At 38.6% G+C, this 9,672-nt stretch overlaps 1 protein-coding gene across 4 annotated transcripts in view; it reads right to left on the bottom strand.

Annotated features, from left to right (window-relative positions):
- YEATS2 (YEATS domain containing 2) overlaps window positions 1-9,672 on the bottom strand; it is an 87,935-nt gene that overhangs the window by 20,329 nt on the left and 57,934 nt on the right. For all 4 annotated transcript variants that reach the window (XM_005872115.2, XM_014544498.1, XM_014544499.1 and 1 more), the window contains 6 exons: window positions 7,053-7,311; window positions 6,379-6,540; window positions 4,362-4,534; window positions 3,217-3,375; window positions 1,650-1,826; window positions 425-608 (listed from right to left, as the gene is read on the bottom strand). In XM_005872115.2, the coding sequence (XP_005872177.1) occupies window positions 425-608; window positions 1,650-1,826; window positions 3,217-3,375; window positions 4,362-4,534; window positions 6,379-6,540; window positions 7,053-7,311 (1,114 nt within the window). The remainder of the gene's footprint in view (window positions 1-424; window positions 609-1,649; window positions 1,827-3,216; window positions 3,376-4,361; window positions 4,535-6,378; window positions 6,541-7,052; window positions 7,312-9,672) is intronic.

Here is a 9,672-nt window from a genome sequence, read left to right as displayed (position 1 = left end):
CCTTCCGGATGAAGCCGGGTCTGCGAGGGAAGCCCGGGTCCCAGGTGCCAGAGGGAAGCTGGTGCTGGCAGCCAGGGGAAGGAAGGCCTACTCTTGCATGAATTTTGTGCACCGAGCCTCTAGTAAATAAATACAATAAAATAATCAGTGCAGCTCAGATGGTTGAGCGTTGTCCAGTGCACTGAAAGGTTGCTGGTTTAATTCCCAGTGAGGGCAAACACCCGGTTTGCAGGTTTGTCCCCGGCTGAGGTATGTTCAGGAGGCAACCAATCCATGTTTCTCTCTCTCTCCCCACCTCTCACTAAAATCAATAAAAAAATATCCTTGGGAGAGGATTAAATTATAAAAATATTGTTTAAGACCTTCCAAAAATATTATAGCCAAAGAAGGGAGAGAGCAATGATATCATTATGATACAACTGACCTGACACTGTAGCCTTCCCGGAGATGGGGTTAGGTGTGGACACCAGGGACGTGGCACTGATGACAGAGGGAGCAGCAGCCTTGCAGGTTCCCATGGTGGCCTGGCTCACACACACTTGCTGCTGCCCAGCAGTTTTCATTATGGAACCTACAGTGGATGATGAACTGGGAGCTGTTCCTTCTGACTGCTCATCCGCAGGGCCAGATATAACAGAAATACAAAAGAAAGCAGTAACTTATGGAGAACAGTGACGGCCATGCAGCATACTCAATAAATATTATCTACTAGCTATTATTGCCTACTTATTAAATATAATGCCATTTAGAAAGATTGCTTCTCTAGTTTGGTGGTTCCTACATTTTTAGATTTTATGGGCCAGGAAATTTTTTAAATGAGGCGGTATCACAGGGTGACCACATTTATAAAAGATTTCATTCCTATTTATAGCTGAATCATATTCAATTTTATGGATCTGCCACATTGTATATCTAAATCAATAAGGAAAAGATAATAACTCAATTAAATAATGGGCAAAGGATCTGAATAGACATTTCTCTAAAGGTACACAAATCTTAAAAAAAAAAACAAAACACAAAAAACCCACAAGAAAAGATACTCAATATCATTAGCTACAGGGAGATGCAAATTAAAACCACAATGAATTACGTGTTCACACCCACTAGACTGGCTATAATTTTAAAAAATGAGTACGAATTAGTGTCAGCAAGGATGTGGAAAAACTGGAATCCTCATACATTGCTGATGAAATCTAAAATGGTGCAGCCACTTGGAAAAGTTTGGCAGTTCCTTAAAAACTTAAACATAGTTACTAGATGATCTAACAATTACTTTCCTAGGTATACAGCCAAGAGAAATGAAAATATATTATACAAAAACGTGTACAAAACGTTTATGGCAGCATTATATATTGTAGTCAAAAGGTAGACACAACACAAATGTCTGTCGATTGCTAATGGGTATAGAGCATTATTTTTCAGGATGGAAAAAAAATGTTCGTAGAATTAGATGGCAATGGTTGCACAACCTTGGGGACATAATCTAAACCACTAAACTGTACACTTAAAAATGGTGAATTTTAGGACATGTAAATTACATTTCCATTTTAAAAAGAGTAATATGGCCCACTTGTGTACCTGCTGAGTATCTTGGGTTTTTAGTGCTTTTATGTTTCATTATGATTTTCTATGTTCATGCTAATTCTCACCTGTTGTGCAGGACCATTTGCTGAGAGGGCCACAGCTGGAGAAGTGGCAGTTGTGATAACCCCTCCTGCTACTCTCAGCATGGTGGTTCCAGGCTTTGAGAGTTGTGAGGTGGCTGGCACAGACTTCAATGTACCATCAGATATTTTCATTAGAGAGGCCTGTCCCCCAGGGGCTGCCTGCAAAAACAAAATGGGTTGAAGTAATAATATTGCCCTGGTTAACAGGCACAATTCATTCCTTACTTACAGATGCCTGTAGAATTAGAGCATGTCCAAGAAACTCTTGCTGATGAAAACTATGGGAAGTGTTTGTGCAAATTCTCAAGTTTATGACCTTGTACCTACAAATGTTCCTTTACCCCTAATATAGAACAAGTAAATGAATTCAATTGCAAGCTACTATTTGGCAGCAGTGTCTTCAGAGACACCAGGTCACTTGTTATTAAAATAATTGAGTCCAAAGTGCTCTTAAATATAATCTTTAAACATGAAAATTGAACTGAGGGCCAGATTTAAATCGGTAAATTAATGGTGCTTTAGGCTAGTACAGGATTAGCATTTAGTCCTGGAGAATCATTCAACAACTTATACTTTTAACAGTTTAAAACAAGGCTCAGCAACAGCATGAGTGAGCATGTCAGGCCATAAGATCTCTGTTGCAACTCCTCAACTCTACTTCTATAGCATTAAATGGGTGTGGCTGTGTCACAATAAAATGTTATTTATAAAAATAGGAAGCTTTGGGTGTAATTTGCTGACCCCTGGTCTAAATGATTGCTTTATGCCCCAGATTAATGCATCCTACAAATCATACCATTTTTCAGTCTCTGTGGGCATACTATGTCATTACATATGTCATTTACTTATCTTATATCATTTAATCTTTTCATAAACTTTATAGGGTAGATTTTAGTCCCACTTTAAGATGAGAGATCAGCTCAATGACTACCAGGGTCACACAGCTAATAACTGAAGGAGCCACGATTAGAATCCAGGAGCAGCAGCCACAGCACAATTTGCATTAGAGTCTTACACACTGAGTATCATTTCATAGTCACAAAAATGACTAAAATTAAAAAGAATGATGATCTTTTTGGCTTCTATTAAAAAGTGTCGTGGAAATGTGCACTAAACTCCCTGCAGCATTCACTTCCTGTGTGGACAGTGTGGCTGAAATCATCTCTCAGTATTTAGCATCTCCTGCATGAAGTCCCTCCAGAGAAATATTAGAATGAAATGTCAAGAAAATGTTTGTTTCTTCTAGGAAATATTATGTGGTTAGTTTTTTTCTCTCACAAATAGTGTAAACTTTATGACTGATAATGCTCTGGTTTGGCAAATTTTATTAACTATATAGGACATTACTATTTGTAGATCTAAATAACTCAGGCTTTATCTTCTCATTCTACATAAGTTTTCCCAAATCTCAAGATTTTATTCTTATTTTTTCTATACTACTTTATTGTTCATTTTCTCATGTAACCTTAATTTCTTTGTGGAAAGAATAAGATGTAAATTTGTAAATAAATGCCACAATCACCATGTATTTGTGTGTGTGTGTACTTACCTGGGTAAACAAAGTGGTTTTTTGTCCAGAGATAACTTTCAATGTTTGTTGTCCTTGAGCAGAAGATGTGCTGACTCCCAGTGTACCTTGGACCACTGACCCAGTAGTCAGCTGTTTTCCAGATGTCTGGGGTGATGGCTGGCCAACTAAAAATGTGCCCTAAGTTAGAAAAAATAAAGACCGAATCAGTAACTTGTTAAATTCAAATAACTTCCTCTGATCCTTTAAATCACAAGGTTCCATGTTACAAGCTACAATGCTCCCTTATTCTGCAACTCAGCCAAAATAACTGAGAAGAATAGTGCTCGGTGTCACTACCAACAGTTATCCTACTTCTCAAACTGTGCACAGTAGTTACAGAGCAGGTGTGGGAAACTCATGTAATCTAGTCCTGAAAGCTGGATTTAATCATTCAGAATGATTACTACCCATCCCTCTCAATAAAAATGTCTGGAATTAAAATTCCACTACTTTCCTTAGAGGAGAGCCAAGACTTCGTGACAAGGGGAAGAAGGCAGAAACCCGGTCCTCATCTTGAATCCAACCTAACTCCAACTACCACAGTCTGATAGCATCTCTTTGGTTACTCCTTTCTGAGAGAACATTTTGAACTGCACATTAAGACTGTTTATTACCTCATGGATTTGGGAAGCATTAGCAGAGTGAAAATCTTTCTTTGTGTCAGAAAGATCTGGGTTTAAATCCAAAGCCTGCACTGGCTTAGCAGAGAAGCTTTGAATAAGTTACTTAAGTCTTTCTGAATCTCTACTCCCTCTTCTCTCAAAACAAAATATAGATTTGTAACATTTATAACAATCTAAGGGCCTGGTGCATGAAATTTGTGCATGGGTAGGGTCCCTAGGCCTGGCCAGCGATCATGGCCAATTGGGGCCTTCCTTCGTTCCGCGCCGCCCCCTGGTGGTCAGCGCACATCATAGCGAGCAGTCAAACTCCTGGTCAGTGGAACTCCCAAGGGGACAATTTTACATATCAGCCTTTTATTATATAGGATAGTATAGATTTATTACACAGCTAAAATGTCAGTTTTTGACTCCTGACCCCAGAGCTGTAATGGAAAATCCAGTATAGCTAAAAGTTATTAAATAACAGAATGATTTAAAAGACACCAGTCATAATGAGCAGACCTGAGGCGTTTGCTTGAGGATATAAGATGTGTAGGTCAGGTGCTGGGATATCCCTCCAGGCCCAGCGGGGCTTTGGACTCCTCCTGTTCCTCCCCCTCCTCCACTGCTGCCACCTCCGCTGCTGCTGCCTCCAGCACCACCAGCACTACTGGCAGCTGAGCCGGACTGTAGGTCTGCAAATACAATGAATGACAGCAACATTACAAAAAGTATCAAGAAGCTTAACAGAAAAACAGGTGAGCCCAGAGATATTTCCTTTACAGCACCATTCCCTCCATTCCCTATTTTTCTTCTTCTTTCTCTGACAAGAGTGAGAACTTCCTAGAATTGAAGAGTGACATCTATTTACTTTCAACTGCACGACATTTGACTAGTACAGCTCTGAGTACAATGAAGAACTTACCTTTGACAACTGTTTTGACTTAGTTGTGGAAGAGCATGAGAAAGTCTGATACTGACATTTTCTAACTAACTATTTTTTTAAAAATATATTTTTATTGATTTCAGAGAGAAAGGGAGAGATAGAAACATCAACAATGAGAAGCATCAATTGGCTGCCTCCTGCACGCCCCCTACAGGGGATTGAGCCAGCAACCTGAGCATGTGCCCGGATTAGAAATCTAACTGTGACCTCCTGGTTCATAGGTTGATGCTCAACCACTGACTGATTTTAATCAACACTTCAATGTACTGACATGCTTCCAAACTTTTTGGTTTGGCACCTGATTCAATTTCAGTGGAACTGCTATAATTTAGTGTGCTTTTACAGTACTCTCTCTTTCTATCCCTCTGGAAAACATTTAGACTTTCTTCATATTTATGATGACTTGAGGGTCCCATTCTTTTTTTTTTTTTAATATATTTTTATTGATTTCAGAGAGGAGGGAAGAGAGAGAGAGAGAGAGAGAGAGAGAGAGAGAGAGAGAGAGAGAAACATCCACGATGAGAGAGAATCATGGATCGGCTGCCTCCTGCAAGTCCCCCACTAGGGATCGAGCCCACAACCTGGGCAGGTGCCCTTGACCGGAATCGAACCTGGGACCTTTCAGTTCCCAGGCTGATGCTCTATCCACTAAGCCAAACCGGCCAGGGCAGGGTCCCATTCTTTTTAGCTCTTCAAATTCCACTTTAAAGCCTATGGACCCTTTTTACTTCCCTTTGGGTAACATACTGTACATTAACTAACATCTAAGTAACTGATGAATTATGGAATAAAGAAAAAAATTGGGTATGAAGAAAAAAATACCAGGTTAAGAGACTGGAAATCACCCATTAGACACAATAAACAAAATGGTGATTAGCTTACACACACTGCATTTTGGCAGGAGTGGCTAATTTCTAATGAACTTGATTGCTTACTAATTGTATTTCTGATTCAGAGGGAAGTAATCCCTTTGACCTTTCCCTTTACAACACTACTCAAATTGTTTTTCTCTGTATGTCAAAGCAGTTTATATAAGTCTGATACACCACTTAATTCCTTGGGGCTTTAAGACATATATTTAGGCTGAACCAGTATTTCTCTTTCCATCTCCAAACCTAGCACACTTAAGAAGCATATCTGAACAATGGCAAGTGGAGACTCTTGATCCAAGTCCTATTCCTGTCTCCTTTAAAATAGAAATAGCTTCCAGCTACTGGAAGTATAGAACTTCTCCCCAGGTATCACCTGTTGTCAGTTACCTCTGAAAGGAAGACCTTTCTTCATTTACAGTTCACACAGACAGCTTTCTCCGAGCACAGCCTCAAGAGCCATACCTCTTCAGTGTAATCCGGCCCTGATCCCAAACTCTGAGTAGATAGGCCCAAAATAATAGTGCCACCTTGTAAGACTATGATTACTTAAAGCCAATTCTAGTTAAATTATGCACATGTTTTAAGTGCATTTGGGCAAATACTACCATATGCCACCAAAGCTATGGAAATGCTTCCTGAAACAGGTAAAAACTAAGCCTCAGGTGGATGAGATGAACATACCCAGAGACCCAAGAACCAAACGAGTTAATGATGGACTAACTAGCACTGTTGGTGGCTCGCAGGATGGCTCCTTGAGGGATGAGCAGCAGTTTTCCTTTTCCTGAAGGGTTCTTGCTGTTTGTTGTAAGGTAAAGTTTAGTGCCAGGTGGCAAATTTGCCAAGTTGGCCAAGTTAGTGGCTGGTAGCTGCAATGTTGCCATTACTAAAATGATAAAGAAGAAAAAGAGAAGAAAGACAGTCAGATAAAATGGAACTTAGGGCAATACCAACTCTAAAATTAAAACACAGAATAAAATACTTATTACAAAGAGGTAACAAAAAGTAAACTCTAAAGTTTGTTTCTCAGATACACAATGCTTTAAAGGCAGATGTTCTTAAATATCATGCCTTCACTGAAATAACACATCAAAGCCTAGGACACATGCAAATGTTTAATATCTCAAAATGCTGCAATGACTGAACAAAGTTTTAAGTATAAAATACAACCCAAAGTGGAAATGAGGACAAATGGGAATTATTCTTCAAACCTAAAAGCAGTATCATAAGAAACAAGCTATATTTTTATTATTACTGCCAACACACACACACACACACACACACACACACACACCCCTTACTAGGTTTTCTAGACAGAACCAAATACCAAATAAAATCACTAGCAAAGAACATTTTGGTAGGCACTGCTGCTGAGTACCCCCAAACAGTATTAGTTACCTGAACCCTGGGATCCACTCTTCTGAGGGCCAGCAGCAGTGACCTGGGCCTTGGTTAAGGTTTGCACTGGCTGAGCGACAATGGTTCCTCCACCTCCACTCACAATTGCTTTGGCAACTCCTTGGGTCACAACTTGCTTTGGACCAACTGCTTTGGCAACGGTAGAGCTGGCCTTGGCTACGAGGATTTGGCCACCACTGATTGCCACAGCCTGTTTCACTGTTGAAGGTAAAGTAGACCCAACTGGCACCCCAACAACCTGTTCAAAACAGAGGAAAGTCCAGCAGTGCTTCTTCTCTAAGTCCTCTCAAAGAGCACTTAGAACAGAATAGTCACTGTGTACTAGCAAAGAACAAAGCACTGTTCTACATACAGTACTTGGGGTCTAATTCAATGTAGCAAGGCAACTTACGATAGATGCGAACAGCAATATTTCTTGCAATTTGGAAATTATTACAATAAGAGGTTATAATTTTTCTCTTAACCCCTGCTACTATTAGTTGTTTTAATTATACAAATATGTGTTTTCATAGAAAATACAGAAGTGTAAAGAAAAAATCCTACTCATTCAGAAAAAAACCCTCTCAATATTTAGTGAATTTACTTCTAATTCTTTTTAATATTCATTTTAAATCAGATTAGGATCACACATAATTTTTAATTCTTCATCATATCACAAGCCTTTAGCAGTTATTGTTTTTTTAAATACATTTTTAGATAACCAAGTAATAACAGAATAGAATTGATATACCATAATGTATGTAAACATTTCATAACTGCATGGATATTTAGGTAATTCTAAACTTTACATTATGAAAAACTGTGCAATAAACATTCTGATATATGAACTATAAACTCCACTATGAAAATGTAAATATCACCTATTCATTTTTTTAAATAACCCTACATATATATTTTTTTAAAAATATATTTTTATTGATTTCAGAGAGGAAGGGAGAGGGGGAGAGAGAGATAGAAACATCAATAATGAGAGAGAATCACTGATCGGTTGTCTCCTCCATGCTCCCTACTGGGGATCGAGCCTGCTACCCGGGTTTGTGCTCTTGACCAGAATTGAACCTGGACCCTTCAGTCTGCAGATCAATGCTTTATCCACTAAACCAAACTGGCTAAGGCAATTATCACCTTTCCCGTAACCCCTTCTATATTAACTCTATCTGAAACTATTATTTCTTTATCTCTAGAACTCCTTCCTAACAATGATGTCACCTCTTCCAACTGATTTTTTTCCTTTCAACTGATTTTTAAGAAGCCATCTCTAGAACCAAGATGGCTATCTTTCCAAAAGATAGACATTTGGTTAAAAATGGAAAAGTGTAAACAAAAAGAATATTTAAATGACTTTTTAAAAAAAGACCCCAGTACCCAAATTATAAACATTAGAAATATCTGGTTCTGGAAATACTATAGAGTGAACTCTTTCAAAGTGAGAAAATACTTCAGAGCTCTTTTAAGACAAAACTGTAGAATGCTCAATTAGAAGACACAATTTATTTCATAAAAAAACCTTCTCACCAGAACCTAGATGAAAACATTTTTACAAGAATGGCAAAAGATCTGCCTTCAAAAGGCAAAAAAGAAAATGGAAAGTACTTTTACCCATCAGCTTGGAGGGGAAAATTTTAAAAGTCCGATAACACCAAGAATTGGCTGGAGGATATGAAGAAACAGGAGCTTTTGTTCACTGCTTGTTTAAGTATATCTGTACAGCCACTCAGAGAGGTACTGGCATATCTAATAAAACTGAGAATTCACATAAAACATATTGTAGCAATTTTACTTTTAAGAATATAGTTGGCCCCTGAACATAGGCATCTGGGATACCATTACCCCCACAGTAAAAAAAATCCAAGTATAACTTTTGTCTCCACCAAAACTTAACTGCATCAGGTATCCCTCAGTATCTATAGGGGCTGGTTTCAGGAACCCCTGCAGATACCAAAATCCACGGATGCTCAAGTCCCCCATATAAAATAGTGTAGCTCAAAGGATACAGTTAGCCCTCTGCATCTGTGGACTCCCAACCACAGATCAAACAGTACAGGTATTTCTTGAAAAAAATGTGTGAATACGTGGACCTGTGCAGTTCAAACTTATTTGTTCAAGGGTCAACTGTATCTTTTATGTAAATCTTCAAACACACAAACATTACATGTTATTTATAGCTATGTGTTTTTACATAATAAAAGTATGGACTGAGAAATTACACATTCAAATTCATGATAGTGTTGCTTTTGGAAAGAACAAAGTGGACTTCACCTTTATCAATCATGTTTTATTTGGAGAAAAAATGATTTAAGTTAAATATGAGCATGTTAATTTAGGGTGGAGGATATGTGAGTAATGACTATATTATTCTCTATTTTAAAGAATACTAGGGAGAAAACCAAGATGGCGGCATAGGTAAACACCAGAGATTGCTGCCTCGCACAACCACTTCAAAAATACAACTAAAAGACATAACGGACATCATCCAGAACCACAGGAAGGCTGGCTGAGTGGAATTTCTACAACTAGAAGGAAAGAGAAAAGCATACAGAGACTCAGAGGAGGTGTGGTGCTGAAGTAAATACAAAGGTGCGGAGGTGCATGCGGAGAG

The sequence above is a fragment of the Myotis brandtii genome, unplaced genomic scaffold (assembly GCF_000412655.1).
Source record: "Myotis brandtii unplaced genomic scaffold, ASM41265v1 scaffold368, whole genome shotgun sequence".
Classification (NCBI taxonomy): Eukaryota; Metazoa; Chordata; class Mammalia; order Chiroptera; family Vespertilionidae; genus Myotis; species Myotis brandtii.
Note: the sequence above shows the minus strand (reverse complement) of the source record. Positions and strands in the feature narration are given on the sequence as shown.